The following is a 20383-nucleotide window of genomic DNA, read 5'->3' as shown; positions in this document are numbered from 1 at the left end:
CCCCGCGGCTGCCGACAGGAACGTGGAGATCTGGAAGATCAAGAAGCTCATTAAGAGCTTGGAGGCGGCCCGCGGGTGAGCGCCGTGTCCGGCCCCCCCGTGCCCTCTTGGTTCCCGGACCCCTCAGGATGGCCGCCCCCGCGCCGCATGGCCGGATGAGGAGAACCAGGCACTGGCCAACTCCCGCCTTCTGGACCTCTGGGTAGTAGTCCTCGAATCAGGGGCGGGGGTCGGCGCTGTTGGCCTGAGAAGGGGTCCTTCCCCCACCTGGGGATAAGGGGTCCGGTGTCCCAGGGCTCGGACCACTCGACCCCCTCATGTTCAGCCGCCGCTACTTTTGTACTCCTCCAGTACCCTTGTGTCCAGCTCCTCACTCTTCGGGCTCCAGATGCTGCCACCCGACTCGGTGCTGTTGGGTGAAAAGGCTTGGCCTTTTTTTCCCTGATTTCCTCTCTTCTCCCTTCTTGTTCCTCAGCCAGTCCTCGTTAAAAATGGCCTCCCCCTCCTGGGCTCTCAGGCCCAGGTGGGTGAAGTTCGGATGGGGCGAGAAGAGGTGGCCAGAAACATCCTCTTTGCTCCCCCTGATTTTTCTGGTCTTCCACCTCTCCCAAGATGACTTCCTTAAAGTCTTGTAATTACCCCAGAGCTTCCTGGTTTTAGCTGTTACAGGACCCACCTATTAACTGAACATGCCAGCGTGTTAGGGATGGGGGGAGGGGGAATAGAATAGGTTTTGATTGACGGATCTATGTCTATCCTGGAGAAATCCAGTTTATGGGGCCATTTGGTGTGAACTGTAACAGAGTCCTTGTTGGCCTTTCTCTGAAACTTCTGGGGGTGTCAGAAGTTGTTTGGGGATATATAGGTGTCTGATGTTCTAATGTGTGTTAAAATTCAGAGCTTGAGTTTCCACTTGTGAATGTTAAGCTCTAGGTGTGTCTGTTGTGGGATAAGTATACTAGACTAAAATTGGTTGTGTGTGTGTGTGTGTGTGTGTGTGTGTGTGTGTGTTTCAAGTATTGCTCATTTAAAGATATACCAGAAGAATTCCTGGTTCCTTACTTTATTACTTTTATTCCTTTCTCAGTCATAGAAACTTTTTACTTACAGGAAGTGGTCAAAAAAAGTGTTTGGAGCATTACATATTTGTACATCTGAGCATTCTTAGAATAGCAGAGTGGCTTGCCCCTGACCATGTGGAAAGTTTATTTCAGCACAAGAATTAGACCTAGTTTCCAATTCAGGTTTGTCACTGACAGATTTGCAGTAAGGCCCCTCCAGTTTCTTCATTATTACTGCTTTATGAAATGTGGTATTGTTTGGCCCAGCAGAGTAAACAGACTAGTGTTTGGTGCTTAATAAATTAGCGAAGTTCTGTATGCGATAATGCTTCTGAAAGTGGTCCTATTCAGTGACTTAAGCTTTTGCTCCCTCTTTTGTTGTACTGGAGAAACATATTATGAACTTAAGGTAGCTGGACATTTTTATTCCTTAGGGTTTTTAAAAATAGAATATTCAGACCTACTTAATAATCTTAGAGGACCTTGTGCCATGTGACAAAGTAAATAAATATTCCCCAAGCATGAGAATGTTATGCAGGAGGGGTAATATAGGTCATGACCCATTATGATACACTACAAGGAATTAGACAAGTTCTTTTGTTTCACTGGGATCTTCCGTTGTATTACTTGAAACCTTCAATTGAGTATTGGCTTTTATAGACTGTTGGTGGTGTTGCAGTGTTGTATAAAGTGGAAGTGACCTGTGGATTTGTTCTCTTATTATTACTTACATTTGGAGGTAGGTTCATACTGTAGAATTTGCATGCCTGTGTTTTCTAAACGAGTTATGAATCTATGACTATAATTTGCCTGTTTTCTAAGTGAAGTAACATTGAAGATAGCACTGCTTAATAAGTAACAGCATTCCTTTCTGCTGTTTGATGCCGGAAGCTCATTCTTAAATTTGTTCCTAGCCACGTTACCTTGCCACTTAAAACTTTTAAGTCTTAATTTAAAACTTTTGGAGGCTTTACCTCTTTGATAACGTGCAAAGCATTCTGAAAAAGAAGTTCTTGGGCACAGTTTGTTTTCCAAATGGTGGAATTTGAACATTTTAGACAAGATGTCTGAAATAGCCATTGGAATCGTCTGTAAATCAGTGTGGTTAATAATCATGTCCTACTTTGCCTTTAATCAGGATTTGATTGCATCTTGATCCCATGAACATTTACACTCTTGGCAATCTTTGGGTATTGGTAAGAAAGTTGAAAGTCTATTCTGTGTGGCTCAGGATTTTCCAGGTTATACTAACACAAGATTGTGTCATCATTGCTGAGTTATGTCAGAGTCTAGACATTCACAGCTCACAGTGAGAAATGATTTTCCTTCTTTACCTGATGCTAAAATATTCCTAGGAAAATTGTAGTGGCTTTAAACACAAACCAAATGAAAAAATGAGTCCGCGTGTGCTGGTGTTTGGAGAGTACCTGGTTTGTGGTTTCAGGACAAAACCAGGGTTGTGTTCAGGCATAGTTACAAGAATAAATAATTTTGAAATTGAGATAGTATGTGATTATCTAAAATGTCTAGGCAAGTAGTTTATTGAGCACTCAGTATGTTATAAATGTGTGCTAAAGAGTGTTATATTGGTTAATCTTTATGACAATTAGTTTGATAGACAAACTAATTTTGTATAAGTATTGTCTCAGGCACAGATAACTTGCTGACTAAAGTGTCTAAAAATGTAGTGGAGTCCAGGATTTGAACCGATGTTCTGTACTGGATATATTTTATGTTTTCCAAAAATACGAGACCAGATTTACCCAAAATGTACTCTCAGCTGTAACAGACTCTTTTATTTTATGTCTGGGGAATAGCATTTATAAAAGTCAAATTACTAAAATGAGAAACTTGCTAACATTCTATTTTGTAACTAGCCTAAACTTAATACTTAATCTTCTGAGTTAAAAGGAGTGTTGCATATGTAAATTTTTAAAGAATTATTTTATTAATTATCATTATTCTATTTTTTAATTTGGCGAGAGAAAGAGAGAGGGAAAGTGAGAAAGCAAGTTGCCAGGTCCGGGACATAAACCACAGTGAGCCATGTGAGATTCCAGTGCCTTAACCAGCGCACCTCCTGCCCGCCCTATAACTTGATTTTTAAGTTGGGTGGAACATACTTACTTGATTTTATATAAGCTTGTTGAATGTTAGTTTATGTGCAAGTACAAGAACCATTCAATTATTTTTGCTATACATAGGCCCCATTTAAAGTTGGTGATAGTTGTTTGATTTCTTGTGGTACATTCTCCATTGCTAACTTAGGAGGACAAATGTGTATATAAGCCAAAAATGGAACTAAGGCTCGATCCGGGGTTATGGTGTGGGTATATTGAATAAGGAACTAAAGCAGGTGAACATGTTACAAGAAAGGTAGGTGGGAATTTGTGGGATATTTTTCTCTTTTCTGAGCAGGCAAGAGCCAGTCTCTGAAAAAACATTGAAGTTTTATGGTTTTTAGATAATAATATCATAACCAGAGCCTATTCTGGCCAAGAACAGTAGTAAATGTGACAAAAGAACAGTGTTAATTTGGGTTACGCCTATAGATGTTAGAATATTTTGGGACCAGGGACGAGCAGGTTGCGTGGTGATTAAGCGCTGGACACTCCCACATGACCAACTGTGGTTTGAGTCCCAGCCCTGGTGGCTTGCTTTCTCACTCCCCTGGCCTCTCTCTCTCTCTCTGGACAAATTAAAATGAATAAATAAAATTAAATAAATAATTCTTTTTAAAAAAAAAGAAAAGAATATTTTGGGGCCACTAGATCGTGTAATGGTTACATCACTAGATTCTCAACTGTGGTTCAAGTCCCAGAGCTGGCAGCTTAAAACTCAAGCCATGTGCATGTGTGCCCAAGAGCCCGAGAGGAGAAGGGAAGAGGAGGGATTGCAGTGTGATCATCCACACACACCCCCACACCCCCAGGGAGGGTTGTGATTTCTCACTTTCTGTCTCTTGGTCTGTCTCTGGTGAGTGCTACATGCCCTATAGCAAAAATATCTCCAAATAATTTTTTTTTCTTTTTATCTTCGCCAAGGAAACTTAGATATTTCAAATATATGAAGGCTTGGTCAGATAACCATTACTTTCCATCTTTTTTTTTTTTTTTTTTGAAAGAGAGAGAGAGGTGTTTTTTTTTGTTGTTGTTGGGTTTTTCTGAAGAGTTTTTTTGTTTGTTTTTTGTTTTTTTGGAGAGGTTTTCGCTATAGGGCGCGTGCGCTCGCCAGACAGAGAGAGACAGACAGAAAGCGAGAAATCACCCCCCAGAGGGGATGGTCACGCCGTAATCCCTTCTCCATTCTCCTCTCAGGATCTTGGGCACGCACGCACGCACGCACACGCGCTGGGCGTGAGTTTTAAGCCACCAGGTCTGGGACGCGAACCGCAGTTGACTACGTGGGAGTCCAGCGACATAGCCATTACGTTAACTTCTGGTTCAAATGTCAGCTTGATTTCTCATTTTCTCTCTCGCTCTCTCTCTCTTTCTCTCTGGTCAAATTAAAAGAAGTAAATAAATAAATAAAGTTAAATAATTTTTTTAAAGGAATGTTCTCACTAAATTTCAGGTACTTTTATTTTTACTCTGTTTCTCGGTACACTTCAAGGACTGGTTGAAACCAAAGTGATACTTGGTAGTCTTACATACAGACACCTGAACCCTTCAAGGTACAGATTCTTTTTTATTTTTTAAGAATTTTCTTTTTTTTGGAGAGGTTTTTGCTATAGGGCACGTGTGCTCGCTAGAAAGACAGAGAGAGACAGAAAGTGAGAAATCACTCCCCAGCAGGGGTGACCACACCGCAATCCCTTCTCTTCCAGTCTCCTCTCGGGGTCTTGGGCACACACTCACATGCACCTGGCGTGAGTTTAAGCCACTGGGTCCTGGACTCGAACTGCAGTCAGCGACATAGCTATTAACGCCAACTGCTGGTCCCCCATCTTAAGAATTATTATTATTATTTTTTTTTGGAGAGGTTTTTCGCTATAGGGCGTGTGCGCTCGTCAGGCAGACAGAGAGAAACAGAGAGACAGAAAGCGAGAAATCACCCCCCAGGGGGGATAGTCACGCCGCAATCCCTTCTCCATTCTCCTCTCGGGATCTTGGGCACGCACGCACACGTGCCCAGCGTGAGTTAAGCCACCGGGTCCGGGACGCGAACCGCGGTCGACTACGTGGGAGTCCAGCGACATAGCCATTACGCTAACTGCTGGTCCCCTTAAGAATTATTTTTTATTTAACTTTATTTATTTATTTTATTTGACCAGAGAGGGACCGAGAGAGAGAAAGCAAGCCACCAGGTCCAGGACTTCAACCATGGTCAGCCATGTGGGAGTCCAGTGCTCTTAACAACCACAGCACCTGCCAGCCTCAGTACAGATTTTTTTTTTTTTTTTTTAATTTTACTTGTTACTATTTTTTAAAGTATAACGGAGAAAGAGAGAGAAAAGGAAAGTGAGGAAGCAAGCTACCAGGTTCAGGACTTGAACTGCAGTTGGCTATGTGGGAATCCAGCACTTTAACCACTACTCCGCCTGCCGGCCCCTTAAAGATTTTTTGAATCTTCTGTTCTGGGTCCCTTCCCTCCTCTTCCCTCTCTCTCACACAGAAAAACTCCCTGTCTCTGGTGGTTAGATAGGTGAAAGGCTACTTGAGACAATAGTCCTTTTTTTTTTCTTGAAGAGTTTTGTTTGTTTGTTTGTTTGTTTCTTTGCTAAAGGGCGTGTGCACTCTCCAGAAAGACAGAGACAGAAAGTGAGAAATCACCCCACAGGGGAGGTGGCCACGCCGCAGTCTCTTCTTCATTCTCCTCTCAGGATCTAGGGCACACACACACATGCGCCTGGCGTGAGTTTAAGTCACCGGGTCTGGACTCGAACCACAGTTGGCTATACAGGTGTCCAGTGACACAGCCATCACGCCAACTGTTGGTCCCAAGAATAGTCAGTTTTTTACAGTATTTTAAGCTTCATGGAAAGAGTTAACTACCTGTTTGACCTATGGCAAGTTACTCTTCCCAAGCTTTGGTTTCCACATGTGTAATTATGGAAAATGATCTTGGATTGGTGGTGACAATTGAGACAGTATGGGTGGCACATTTGCCATATAGGGTTTGCTCTGCATGGCGGGCCCCATGGCCTGGTGGTTGGGGTAGACAGATCCCACATGGCCAACCTTAGTTCAAATCCTGGCCCCTGGGGCCATCCAGGTGAAATGGTAAAGGTAGCTGGATCCCATATGGCTGACCATTTGGTTTGAGTCCAGACCTGGCGGCTTAAGAAACATGCCAGGCATCAATGTATACGTGCCCAGAATTCTGAGAGAACTGAGAATAAGGGATGATGGCAAGGCCACCTCTCTTCCCCTGGGAGTGATTTCTCACTTTCTGTTCCTCTCTTGTCTCTTTCTGGCGAGTGCATGTGCCTTAGAGAAAAACAAAATCTTGGTTCCCAGCCCAGTGACTTGAAAAACATGCTGTTGCATTTCTGTTCATGTCCCAAATCTGGACAGGTTGGAAAAATGGTAGAGATGGGATTACAGCCATGTTTCGGAGGGTACTTTTTCCCTCTCCCTGTTTGGCCAACACATGTACCTGCTGGCAAAAATAAAATAATAGTAGTTTAAAAAAAAGAATGCTCACAAATTTTAGCCCTTTCCCTTTGTATTCACAAACATCAACCCTTTAGAACTATCCTAATGGGGAATCGTGTTATTGGGGCATCAGGATGCAGATGCCTTCAACAGAGCTAAACCATAAGAAGTGGGAGAAATACACGAGACAAAAGAGGTAGTAAAGGGAAAGGGGAGGTAAGAGTTTATTTGACAGAATTTAGTAGTGTTCCTCAGTTCCCTCCAAGTGTCATAGGCTGCCTGCCTCAACTCAGAAGTAGTCCTAACAGCTGTTCTATTCTGGCATGGTGTTCTGTGCACTCTGAACCTAATGAACAATTGCTCTCTTTGAATTTCAAGTCTTGACAGACTTCTGATTGTAATAGCAGATACACTTATCCTTCCAGGAAAGGAAGGCTTGCACTGGACACACTCCTAGGTAAACAGAGTACCAAATTAGGGTATCATTTAAGGCAGAGCACAGTGTAGGTTATAGATCTGTCCACTCACCCTCTGTTGGACCCTCCAGCCCACCCTTTTTTGGACCCTTTTTATAGAGGGCCTTTTCTCTTTGAACTTGAGGTTGAGGATATGCACAATACACCTCCTCTGCTAGGAAGATATTTGGTTTAAAAGAAAATGTAAAGTTAGCTTTTCAGGTTGGGTTTAGATCCTATTTGAAGAGGGTAAGAAGAAACTTGCCTTCTTGTTGCTGTATCTGAGAATTTGGACAGCACAAACTTCTGAGTCCAGCCTATTCTCCAGGGATCTGAGAATAGAACCTTCTCCTAGGATACGTTCTGTAGGTGTCTCAATTCTGTAGCAACCTGCTATCAAAGTGAGGGGGAGAAAGAATTAGGGAGGTTCAAGGCCCTTTTTTCCAGATGGATAAAAATTATGATAATATGAAGTTTCTTGCTAGAACACTGTTGTCAGCATGATATAGCTCTCTCTGATAACAGCGTTACCTTATGCTGTTTGACACACTTTGGACCCTTTCCTACTGCCTACCCTTGTCACAGTTCTTACCAGGTTTAGAGGACTTGTTGTTTTTCTGGTACCTGACAACTGGTTCTTGTCATGCAGATAACTTGTGGATGTTGGGTATGACCTCTTCTGTTTTCACATTTTCACTTGATCTTTTTTTTTTTTGGAGAGATTTTTGCTATAGGGCACGTGCGCTCACCAGATGGACAGAGAGAGACAGAAATACAGAAAGTAGGAAATCACCTCCCAGGGGGGATGGCCACGCTGCAATCCCTTCTCCTCCATTCTCCTCTCGGGATCTTGGGCACGCACGCACATGTGCCCGGCGTGAGTTTAAGCCACCAGGTCCAGGACACGAACTGCGGTCGACTACGTGGGCGTCCAGTGACATAGCCATTATGCTAACTGCTGGTCCCCACTTGATCTTTTAAAGTCTCCTTTAAATAAGGGATCCTAGTCAAAACAAAAGATTATGTCTTTTTTCTACTATGTCTGTGGCCTTCTAAACCAAATCCTCCTCCTCCCTCCATACTCATCTAGGTATTTGAAAAACGAAGCCCACAAATGTGTTTTTTGTTTGTTTTTGAGAGGTTTTTGCTATCTGCAGGTGTGCTTGCCAGAAAGAGAGAGAGAGAGACAAATAGAAAGTGAGAAATCACCCTCCAGGGGATGGCCATGTCACAGTCTCTTCTCCATTCTCCTCTCCTGTCCAGCGTGAGTTTAAGCCACTGGGTCTGGGATTCGAATGGTGGTCAACTACATGGGAGTCCAGTGACATAGCCATTATGCCAACTGCTGGTCCCACCACAAATGTATTTTTACTATTAACCAGCTGACAGGCTTCATCAAACATCTAAGAGTTGGCACTAGGTATTTTGAAAGAGGGTGTAATAAAATAAGAGCATGGTCTGGAACGGTGATACGAACCATTTCCGGCTCCATTTTAATAAGTACAGAATAGCACCATATATGTGACCCTTAACGTATGCATATGATTAGGTCTTGCATGAGATGTTGGACATGGTAGAAAAGGAAAAGAGATCATGTAACTACTCAGGCAAAAGTTAGCAAATTTCTTGCTTAAGGCCAGTCCTACCAAGGAATGTTACTTTGGAACATTATATTATTTGGCTCTATCTTTTTTTTTTTTTTTTTGAGAGAGATTTTCACTGTAGGGCGCGTGCGCTCGCCAGACAGACAGAGAGAGACATAGAGACAGAAAGCGAGAAATCACCCCCCCAGGGGGGATGGTCACGCCGCAATCCCTTCTCCTCCATTCTCCTCTCGGGATCTTGGGCACGCACGCACACGCGCCCAGCGTGAGTTTTAAGCCACCGGGTCCGGGACACGAACCGCGGTTGACTACGTGGGAGTCCAGCGACATAGCCATTACGCTAACTGCTGGTTCCCTTATTTGGCTGTATCTTTGATACAGTGGTGGAATGGAGTTGTAACTGATGTGCAGCTTTAAAATTTAATTCTAATTCATGGCGGCTAAAATTACATCCAAAAGCTTTGTATTGGTCAATGGTTGGTGAGTTGTCAGGGTATTAGAATACCATAGTGCTGAGCATTTTACATGTTTGTCTTGTTGGTAAAGTTGGCGTGATAGAATTTAAAACATTACTAATACGTTTGCCTTTCAGCTTAAGTAAACATCAGTTTGCAAGAAATGTCCTTATATTGATCCCCAAACATTAATTCCCTAGTGCTTCTGGTATTGTTAGCTTTGCACTGGAAAGTGCTTTTCTTTTGAGGTTACCCTGTCTCCTGGCATCTTTTGGGCTAACTCCAAGTCAGCGAGGTAGATTCTCAAGAAAGATGGAATTAAGAGATTCATGGCTGAGATGTGGCTTTTTTCTTCCCCCCTCAAAAAATATTTATTTATTTATTTATGCATGCTTACACATATCTGTATAAAATTTAGTTTTTGCATTTTTGTTGTTTTTGTTTTTAAGTTTGCCACGGGGCACGTGTGCTCACCAAAGAGAGAAAGTGAGAGAACAAGTCACCAAGTCCAGGACTCGAACCGTGCTTAGCCATGTATGAGTACACCATCTTAACCACTCTGGCACCTGCCGGCCTCACTGAGATGTGTTCTACAAAGTAATTTGACTAGTTTTCTGAAAATGAGTGAATGAATAGCATCCTCTTTTTTTTTTTTTTTTTTTTTTTTTTGGGGGTTTTTCCTATAGGGGGCGGGGGTCCGCAGAACCAGAGGCGTGCGCTCGCCAGACAGACAGAGAGATAGAAAGCGAGAAATCACCCCCCAGAGGGGATGACCACACCGCAATCCCTTCCCCTCCATTCTCCTCTCGGGATCTTGGGCACGCACGCATGCACACACACGCACCCAGCGTGAGTTTTAAGCCACTGGGTCCGAGACTCGAACCGCGGTCGACTACGTGGGAGTCCAGTGACATAGCCATTACACTAACTGCTGGTCCCAATAGCACCCATTTTGACTTTTCAGAGCATCTCTGTGAGGAAACCCATTAATACCATTTCACAGATTTAGAAATTAAAGTACAAGAGAATAGGTGACTGCTTAGTATCACAGTGTAGTAAGGGAGTAGTGCCAGGTTCTGTTTTGTTTCCACTTTTCTGATTTCAAAGCCTGTGGTTCTTGCTATTATTACTACACTGCTTTGCTCTGATAAGTATGTCTTTTGCTGCATAGAAGCATCTCCTGCTCCATTCTGAAAGGAAAACTCTTGTCCACGGAGATTTGTAATTTGCTAGAGGGAACAGGTGTGCTGAGAACTCAGGAGCAATGATTAAAGAAAACTAGACATGTTCTTTATACATCTACCCTAAAAAGAACCGGGGTACTGAACATGTTTATCTTAATGAGAATCAGTGGTGAGGGAAATAACTGCTTGTTAAATCCCTCCCTAGAAGTTCATTTGTGTTTTGGAAAGAAAATGAACAGAAAGGGCACTTTTGCTTTATTTGAAAAGTACTTCCATAGTGGTCAAGAAAAAAAGGACTGTATCGTTTATTGAGTTGCACGTACAACGCTGGTAGTGAGTCCCTGACCCTGGAATGATAGCTGTCTCCCGGCTTTGCAGTGTTGTGAGAGTACTACAGAAGTTTTCCAGCTTCTGCTTCCTGGTGGAATATTCCATTAGGTTAGTTTTATAAAGTTCTTTAAGTATTTTTTTTCTTTTTAGTACAAAGTAAATGCCTGATTGTAGGGGAAAAAAATCTATTAGATGCATATGTTTAACTTATGTATTTATTTTAATTTGACCACAGAGGAAAAGAGAGAGAGAAAGAAAGTGAGAAAGCAAGCCCCTTGGTCTGGGACTTGAAACGTGGTTGGCTCTGTGGGAGTCCAGTGCCCTTAACCATCACACCACCTGTTGGCCCCCAGGCTGCTTTATTATCTCACTATTTTCAAATCTGGTACTTCTTCCATCTTGCAGTAGCATCAGAACCTACGGTCAATTGCATAAAACAGTTTTGGATAACTTTTCTAGCCTCTTTGAACCTTGAACCGTAACAGAATTCTCCTTCCTAGGTATTTTAACTAAGCTCTTTATGAAAAGCAGCTCCCTGTACCTCAGAATCTGCAGGACACTGTGAATGGGTATCAAGGTGAAGATCAGCAAAATTTAGAAGACACTTCAGAAGTGTTGATTTTTGTTATGGTAAAAGACATAATAGGGCCTAGCTTGCTAGACCAGCTGCAGTAAGGAGTTCTGGGTGCTGCTGCTTGACAGGTTGAGACCATGTGGGAAGCCCAGGTTCAATTCCCTTCCCATTCCCCCGCCCCCCAGAAAAAAGAAAGTGGTATGTGTCTAGATAAAAGACCAATACTGGGACCAGCAGGTGGCGTGGTGGTTAAGGCACTAGACACTCCCACATGGCTGACCATGGCAGCTTGTTTTCTCATTTTCTCTCTCTCTCTGTGTGCTCAGTTCAAGTTCTGGACTTGGCAGCTCGCTTCCTCACTTTCCCTTTCACTCTCTGTCTCTCTGTGTTCAAATTAAAAAATAATAACAAATGGAATTTAATTAATTATTTTTACAAGACCAATACTATGGATGATTTGTGGAGAGAGTTTATAAATTTAGGAGCCAGCAGGTGGCATAGTGACTAAGGGTGCTGGACTCCCACATGGCTAACTGAGGTTTGAGTCCAGGACCTGGTAGCTTGCTTTCTCATTTTCCACATCCTCATTCTCTTTGGTCAAATTTAAATAAATAAATAAAGTTAAAAAAATTTTTTTAATAATAAAAAATTTAAGGTACATGTTCGTTCCTCACCAACCATTAAATCCCAACCATTCCTTTATCAAATGTTTGGGCAACACTATGTGGTAAAAGATTACTACTGTGTTTTAGTGTAAGCAGTGTGTTGTTTCATTGCTTGATGCATGGTAGAAAAGAAAACAAGAGTCAGATAGTGGGTCCCTTTGAAATGTCTAATATCCCAGTAGAAATATAGAAGTGACTGACCCTCGAGACCAGCAGTTACTATAATGCCTACGTCACTGGACTCCCATGTAGTCAACCGTGGTTTGCGTCCCAGACCTGGTGGCTTAAACTCACACCGGGCGCATGTGCATGTGTGCCCAAGATCCCAAGATGATAACTAGAGAAAGGATTGCGGCGTGGCCATCCCCTCTAGGGGGTGATTTCTCGCTTTCTGTCTGTCTGTCTGTCCCTATAGCAAAAACCTTTCAAAAAATAAGTGACTGACCCTTGATTGTATCAAAATGCTGAACTATGCCACAAATGTAGCGTAAGGACACTTTTATATCCTCTAAAATAACATTTAATATTTTAGAAGGAAATAAATCTCTATGGTTCTCTCTTAAGATAAATTACAAGGGGGAACCAGCAGTTAGTGTAATGGCTGGATTCCCACGTAGTCGACAGCAGTTCGCGTCCCGAACCTGGTGGCTTAGAACTCACACCGGGTGCGTGTGTGCGTGCCCAAGATCCCAAGAGGAGAATGGAGGAGAAGGGATTGTGGCGTGACCATCCCCCCTGGGGGTAATTCCTCGCTTTCTGTCTCTATGTCTCTCTCTCTCTGTCTGGTGAGCGCACGCGCCCTATAGTGAAAACCTCTCAGAAAAAAAAAGAGGGAACCAGCAGTTAGCTTAATGGCTATGTCGCTTGATTCCCACGTAGTTGACTGTGGTTCGCGTCCCGGACCTGGTGGCTTAGAACTCACGACGGGCGCGTGTGCGTGCGTGCCCAAGATCCCGAGAGGAGAATGGAGGAGAAGGGATTGTGGCGTGACCATCCCCCCTGAGGGGTGATTTCTCTCTTTTTGTCTCCATGTCTCTCTCTGTCTGTCTGGCGAGCGCACACGCCCTATAGCAAAAACCTCTCAAAAGAAAAAAAAAAAAAGATAAATTACAAGGAATGGAGTTTCCAGTTTTCTGGCTGTATTTTTGGTTTAGTTCTTTTGTTTCGTTGGTGATTTGGAGAAAGTTCTGCGATTCCCTTAAAGGTAACCATTACCTACCATAAAGTCAAATTCCTACTTCTTTCTTTAAGACTTAAACAATGCCCCTCAACAGTATTCCCCACTCCCAATCTCTTTTCTAACTGTGCTGCCATACTTCTTTCTGACTTGCACTATAGGGTTGTAAAGGACTAAGAATTAGAGTGCATTGAGCTACCATTTAGCCGTCACTTACTGTACTGTCTAAACTTGGCACTTGACATAGATTACCTCATGAACTTGTGGATTAAGTAGAAACAGACACCCATAGGGATTTAGGTCATTTGCCTTGGGTCATGTAGCCATTAAATTATAGGATAGGACATGAGCCTGAATCTGTCTGATTCTAAAACCTGTGCCCCCCATTCTATTCCCATATTAACCACATATCTAAAAGAAACAGTTTAAAAGTTTAAACTTAGTTTTATGTTTTTGAGAAAAGAGAAGTGGAAAACACACAATGAATAACAGCTTTTTAACTGGAGTAAAAAGTGAAAAGGAACTAATTGATTCTTCAGCTGGTGAGCTATATATTACTACTGGATTAGTGAGTCTCAGAAATTACCTAGCTGAGATTTAAGCGCCCTTAACCACCATGCCACCTACTGGCCCCAAATAGGTATTTTTTTAAATGCTCTTTTTCTTTTTTCTTTTCTTTTTTTTGAGAGGTTTTTGCTATGGGCACATGCGCTCGCTGGAGAGACAGCGAGAAATAACCCCCACCCCCAACCCGGGGGGATGACCACACTTCAGTCCCTTCTCCGCCATTCTCCTCTCTGGATCTTAGGCATGCACGCATACTTGCCCAGCACCAGTTTAAGCCACCAGGTCTGAGACTCAAACCGCGGTCGACTGTGGGAGTCCAGTAACCAGTAACGTAGCCATTATGCCTTTGATGGTTCCGAATTTTTAATTTCAAGAAAAACAGTTTTAGTAATAATAGATCAGAATCAAAAAATGTCAAGAGAAATTTGCTTCAAACTTAAAGCCAGTAAAAAGGTTAGGATTCAGTTCAAATAGTAGGTAGATGAACCTATCAACAGTTTGAGAGAAGACAAAAATCTTTAAATATGGAAATCAAAGCATCAAAGAAAATAATGTTTTAGTCTATAAAGTCAAAAAATTCTATTTCACCAGTTCGGTCTCATATAATTAATCTCTCTTCTGTTGAATTTGCAGTGTTACTGTGGTCTGATCTTTGCATTTAAACTCTGGAAGTTAACATTCAACTCCAGACTTGTCCCTACCATTAGGCTGGCCGTTGTCTTGGTTGTTTCTTGTATTCTTATTTCTGTGTGTTCGACTTTAGTTATCCTGGTACAGCACTCCCTACAGCACTTCTTGGAGAGCTGGTCTGGTGTTGGTAAATTCTTTTAGGCTTTGTTTATCTGAGAATGTTTTTGTCTTTTTTTTCCCATATGAAGGATAATCTTGCTGGGTATAGTGTTCTTGGTTAAAATTGTCTTTCACTTAACACTTTGAATATATTTTTCCATTCTTTTCTTGCTGGCATTGTTTCCTATGAGAGGTTCGATGTTAGCCTGAAGGGATATCCTTTAAAGGTAACTTGGTGTTTCTCACTTGCCAGTTTTAGATCTGTCTCTGTCTGTGGTTTTGGTCAATCTGGCTTACGATGTGCCTGGGGGAAGATCTTCTTGGGTTGATTCTGTTTGGGGTCCTTTGTATTTCTTGGGTCTGGATATTTGAATACCTGCCTAGGTTTGGAAAATTTTCTTCCAAACTTTCATGGAATAGATTATCAATGCCCCTTATTAGTGTCTTCACATCCTGGGATACTGATGATCCGGATGTTTTTATGGTATCCAATATTACTCGTATGTTATTCTCATCTTTTTAGGTTATTTTTTCATTCTTTCTGGCAAACTTTTCTAGGTCAGAATTTTTCTATCTTCTACATCTGAGAATTAATCTGCATGATCTAATCTGCTCTTGCTACTTTCAAGGGAAGTTTTGATTTCCTGTATTACAGCCTTCATCTCTAACAATTCCATTTGATTCTTTTTTACGTTGTGTATCTCCTCTTTCAGATCATGCAATAGAACTTCCTCACTTCCTGGAACTGGTGTCGCTTCTTCTGCATCTTCTGGAGTTCGTTTTCTCTTCTCTTGCATATCTGTTAGCTTTGTCACCATAATATTTTAAATTCCTTATCTGACATTTCTATCAGTTCCCTTGTATTCTCTGGGGAGGAAGAGGAGTTATTCTTTTCCCATAGAGGAGAGATATTTTCTTGGTTTCTCATTTATAGTGCATCTGCGGTGGTTTCTGGTCATCTGGTTTTTTTATGTTTTTTCCCTAGTGTTTGGAGTTAAATCTGAGCATTTGGAGGAATGCAGGAGGAGGTGACCTGTAGTCTCTAAAAAGAACCATTTTTTCCCCATTTTGACAGCTGATACAATGAAAATTGAGGATTAATTCGGCTACTGAGCACCTAGACCTGTCTAGATAATCAGTGTGTGGAGGCTGAGCAGAAAAGTGAGAAAGGTGAAAAGAAAAGGAAAGAAAAAGAAAAAAAAAGATAAAAAACAAAACCAAAAAAAAATTTTTTTTGAGAGGTTTTTGCTACAGGGTGTGTACGCTCGCCAGATGGACAGAGAGAGACAGAAAGCAGGAAATCACCCCCCGGGGGGATGGCCACGCTGCAGTCCCTTCTCCTCTTGGGATCTTGGGCATGCATGTACACGTGCCCGGCGTGAGTTCAAGCCACTGGGTCCAGGACTCGAACCGTGGTTGACTACGTGGGAGTCCAGCAGCATAGCCATTATACTAACTTCTGGTCAAAAAAAAACAAAAAAAAAAATTTAATGAAAACTGCATGCTGCTCTGGCGTACCACACCATTGGGCTGCTTAGGATTCAGTTGTAGATTACTGCTGATTGGCTTGTCCCATGGAAATGGGTGAAAGGTAAGAATTAGCAAGACCAAAAATATGGCAGAGAGCTAAGAGGTTTAAAACAATTTTTTTTAAATATAAATTAAGGCTAGAGAGGGACCAGCAGTTGGCGTAATGGGCTATGTTGCTGGACTCTCATATAGTCGACCGTGGTTCGAATCCTAGACCCGGTGGCTTAAACTCAGTGCCTAGCATGTGTGCACATGTGCCCAAGATTCCGAGAGGAGAATGGAGAAGGGATTGTAGCGTGGCCATCCCCCCTGGGGGGCGATTTCTCACCTTCTGTCTGTCTCGCTTAAGATGAGAGAGACACACACACACACAAAGAGACACGAAGAGAAGCAGAATAAATAGGGTGCTCTAATCTAGAGTCTGGATAAATCTGGGGGTGCAAGGGTTAAGTCTTGGCAGAAGGTCTTCGGTGGTCCTAAACCCTGAATGGGGCTGCTCAGAACTCAGATTTAGATGGCTGCTGATTGACTTGTCCTGGCTTGTGGCTAAATCTTGGGGGCAGGAAGATGAAGTCTCTCAAATTTCTTTTTTGTTTGTTTTGGAGAGGTTTTCGCTATAGGGCGTATGTGCTCCCAGAAAGACAGAGACAGAGAGCAAGAAATCACCTCGGGGGGTGGGGGGCGGGAATGACCGTGCCACAGTCCCTTCTCCGCTCTCCTCTTGGGATCCTGGGCATGCATGCATACATGACCGGTGTGAGTTGAAGCCACCGGGGTCTGGGACTTGAACTGCTGTTGACTACATGGGAGTCCAGCAATGTAGCCATGACTCCATTTGCTGGTCCCGAAGTCTCATGTTTCTGATGAGGACTTAGTTTCTGCTTCTAAGATGACATCTTGAATGCTGCATCCTCCAGAGCAGAGGAGTATTATTCTTAATGTCACAGAATAGTGAAAGAGAGCCCACAAAAAAAAATTTTTTGGTAGGTTTTTGCCATAGGGCATGTGCACTAGCCAGAGAGCGACAGAGAAAGTGAAAAATGACCCCTCAGGGGACAGCCACACCACAATCTCTTCGTTCTCCTCTCGGGATTCTGGGCATGCACACATATGCACCTGAGTGTAATTTTCAGGCTGCCAGGTCCAGGACAGAAGCTGCAGTAAGCCCTGTGGGAATCCAGCCCCTTAAACACCATGCCAGCTGCTGGCCCCCACAAGCTATGTTTTGCATTGATCCATTATTGAGAGCAGAACCTTTGTGATCTAAACATCTCCCACTGTGTCCCATTTTCCATACTGTTTAATTGGATATTAAGTTTCTAACATATTAATTTGGGGGGACACATTCAAACCATAGCCTAAGGTAAATGGAGTAAGTTGTTTCTACAGGGTTTTATTCCCTATAATTATTTAATTTGATTTAATGTATTCATTTTAATTTGATCAGAGAGGAACAGAGCAAGAGAGAAGAGAGATGGAAAGTGTGAAACAAATCACCAGGTCCAGGTCTCAAACTGTGATCTGCCATGTGGGAGTCTCGTGCCCTTAACTACCACTTAACTGCTGGCCCCGGTTCTACAGGTTCTTAACATAGTAGTAAAGTCGTGGAGGCTCTTTGCCTTCAGCTACTTGAGAGATCCTGTGTGAAGGTATAGAAAGCGAGTCAGGCAGTGATTCTCAACCCTACTTCTGCGCTAGAATCTATCATATTTGAAAAGTGAGACTGTCTCACCCACAGTCATCACCACTTTCACTTTCTCTTTTAAAGAATTATTGAGTCAGAATGGGGGAGTGGGGAATCTTTTGTATCTAAGGTGTTTTGGGGGTTTTGGGTTTGTATTTTAGAAAACTTCCAGGATTCTGGGGTTCTCGTGGAAACTGGTTAGTAGATAAGTTTGTAGGAACCACATTTTTTTTTTTTTTTGAACCACATTTTTTTCACCTACTTTTCTGAAGTGTTCTTGAGCATTGATGATGATGAATATTGATTTTAAAAATCTTTGCAGGGTCAAGGAGTGCCTAAGATTTCTTTCTTTTTTAAGTGAGAGATTTTTGCTATAGGGCGCCCATGCTCCCTAGAGAGACAGAAAGCACGAATCATGCCCCAGGGTGATGGCCACACCATAATCCCTTCTTCTCCATACTCCTATCAGGATCTTGGTTGTGCACTTACGTGGGCCAGGTGTGAGTTTTAAGCCTACAGGTCTAGGATTCGAACCATAGTCAACCACGTGGGAGTTCAGCAATGTAATCATCATGCTGTCTGCTGGTCCCTGTCTAAGATTTTCTTGTTTGCCTGTTAGTCAGAAGTTCCTTAAATGCTGTGACCCAGCACATTTTAAAATTATACAAATTTACACATACAGCACAACCCAGGATTTGCTTTGATTACTTTAGTTTTCTTCTTAAGATTATTTTAGTCTGCCTAATTCATCTAACCATATAAATTTTCATGGTCCTCAATGCTCAGGAGCCATAAATCCCTGATGTGGATGTGTAACTGTCAGTACTACCCTAACTTTCAATCTTGGAGAAATAAACCTTTCCTTATCAGCAGCCTCTTTTCAGGAGTCAGTAAAAGGAAAGCTGTCTACTACTTTAATCCTCTTTCTTCCGGAGTTTAGGTTTTGGTTTTTTAAATTTTTAAAAATTGATTTATTTACTTAGTTCTATTTTCTCTCTGTATTTACAACTGCTCCTTCCTCTAGTCTCCTAACTATTTGATTTTTTTTTTTATGTTAATCCTCTTGGTGGAAGGATTGATGAAAGCTTCTTTGATAAGGGAAAGTGCTTCTAAAACCAATGAGAACAAGAAGGGATCTGAGAATCGAGGCCCCCTGGGAAGCTCGTGACACATTGTTGTATGTTGTGTCCTGTTTGACTTGGTTTTTACAACCTACATGTGAGTCATTACTGTACCTCTTAATTCACTGGCTCTTCTTGAATGAGAGCCTTTGATTTTTGGAAAAGGAGTATAATGACAACAGAAAATTGGAAGAAAACTAAAGGTTATAGCTTGCCAGTGGAGCCAGCAGCTCCTTAGCGGAAGTTTTTCTCATTATTTGCTATAGTTTTAACATGACATATTTAACTTCCTTAATTTTATTTTAGTATTTACTCAAACTGGTCCAACAATTTGATTGATTTGCCAGAGATGGGGTACATGAGTGTTTATTTGGTTTAGAACCTTTCCTGGAAAAACTTTAACCTGCTTGTATTATACCTAACATACGAAACATCAGGATTTTTAAATTTTCAAAGTAGAAGTCATCTATTTAATAATCTGCATCCTGGGTGGTGTGATGGTCAAGGTGCTGGACACTTACATGGCTGGTGGTTCAAATCCCAGACCAGTAAGTTGAAACTCATGCTGGGTATATGTGTGTATGTGCCCAAAATCCTGAGAGGAGAATGAAGGAAAAGGGATTGCTGCATAGCCATGCTCCCTGAAACAATCCTTTCTCACTTTCCATCTGTCTCACTCAAGCAAGTACACGTGCCCTATGGCAAAAAGAAAAATTACATCCCACCCGATCCTGCCCAGGAAGGCATGTGGGGAAAGTAATATGGTATTTTTTTGCACATAATTCAAATTAAAAAGGAGGCCAAGACTAACTTTAAAAGTGTTTCATGGACCATCAGATGGTATGGTGGTTAAGGTGCTGGACTGTCACATGGCCGACCATGGTTCAAGTCTTAGACCTGGTGACTTGCTCTCTCACTCTCTCTCTCTCTCTCCTTCCCTCCCCTTTCTCTCATCAAATTAAATGACAATCAATAAAACTCAATAAATAAATGTGGGAGTGTTTTTGAGAGGTTTGTGCTGTTGGGCACGTGCACTCGCCAGAAAGACATAGACAGAAAGCAAGAAAGCACCCCCCAGGGTGGATGGGCACGCATACACATGTGCCCAGCATGGGTTTAGGCCACCGGGTCTGGGACTCCAACTGCGATTGGCTACATGGGAATTCAGCGACATAGCCATTACGCTAACTGCTGGTCCCGATAAATAAATGTTTTTAAAAATAGTGTTTCATATTTAACAACTTGGTGGGAATCTACTAAACAGAAGTTTTTTTGTTTTTTGTTTTTTTTTTTTTTTTTTAAGAATTAGTTATTTAATTGCATTTATTCGTTTTTTTAAATTTTGCTACAAGCCATGCACTCACTAGAGAGAGAGAAAGAAAGCTGCCGGGTCCAGAACTCGAATCATGGTGGGCCATGTGGGAGTCCAGCGCCCTAACCACCGTGCCTCCTGCTGGCCCCTGAATGGGCTTTGTTAGTCTGCTGTGGAAAAGTGATGGGGGCTACGTGATTGACCAAGATTCACAGGGCTTTCATCTTCAGATAGACTTGTTTTTTTTTTTTTTGGAGAGGTTTTTACTATAAGGCGCA

General features: G+C 42.3%; 1 protein-coding gene across 2 annotated transcripts in view; it reads left to right on the top strand.

The window, feature by feature from the left end:
- The first annotated feature begins 6 nt into the window (after positions 1–6).
- ETF1 (eukaryotic translation termination factor 1) overlaps positions 7–20383 on the top strand; it is a 43059-nt gene continuing 22682 nt past the window's right edge. Inside the window, exon 1 of one of the 2 annotated variants that reach the window (XM_006169909.2) lies at positions 7–75. Coding sequence is in view for 1 of the 2 variants with exons in the window: in XM_014584777.2 (XP_014440263.1) it covers positions 129–202 (74 nt within the window). In the remaining variant the exon portion in view is untranslated. The other variant, XM_014584777.2, reaches the window with a different exon arrangement.

Source organism: Tupaia chinensis, unplaced genomic scaffold (genome assembly GCF_000334495.1).
Source record: "Tupaia chinensis unplaced genomic scaffold, TupChi_1.0 Scaffold147608_1, whole genome shotgun sequence".
Classification (NCBI taxonomy): domain Eukaryota; kingdom Metazoa; phylum Chordata; class Mammalia; order Scandentia; family Tupaiidae; genus Tupaia; species Tupaia belangeri.
This window is presented reverse-complemented; position numbering and strand designations above follow the sequence as displayed.